The following is a 241-nucleotide window of genomic DNA, read 5'->3' as shown; positions in this document are numbered from 1 at the left end:
GAGTGGACCAGCCCCAGCGTGATGGAAAAGAAGAGGGTGAAAGTGTACCTCCCGCGCATGAAGATGGAGGAAAAATACAACCTCACAGCTGTCTTAAAGGCCTTGGGTATGACCGACCTGTTCAGCTCTTCAGCCGACCTGTCTGGCATCTCTTCGGCAGAGAGCCTGAAGATATCTGAGGCCATCCATAAGGCATTCATGGAAGTCAATGAAGAGGGCACTGAGATGGCTGGCTCAGCAG

General features: G+C 52.7%; 1 protein-coding gene across 1 annotated transcript; it reads left to right on the top strand.

The window, feature by feature from the left end:
• Positions 1-3: 3 nt before the first annotated feature.
• LOC104412310 (ovalbumin-related protein X-like) lies at positions 4-228 on the top strand (the record flags this gene model as incomplete). The annotated part of the gene is made up of 1 exon (XM_010022988.1): positions 4-228. A coding segment is annotated over one exon (225 nt), but the record flags the coding sequence as incomplete, so codon positions are not given.
• Positions 229-241: the final 13 nt, after the last annotated feature.

Source organism: Nestor notabilis, unplaced genomic scaffold (genome assembly GCF_000696875.1).
Source record: "Nestor notabilis isolate BGI_N333 unplaced genomic scaffold, ASM69687v1 C14544329, whole genome shotgun sequence".
NCBI classification, from domain to species: domain Eukaryota; kingdom Metazoa; phylum Chordata; class Aves; order Psittaciformes; family Psittacidae; genus Nestor; species Nestor notabilis.
This window is presented reverse-complemented; position numbering and strand designations above follow the sequence as displayed.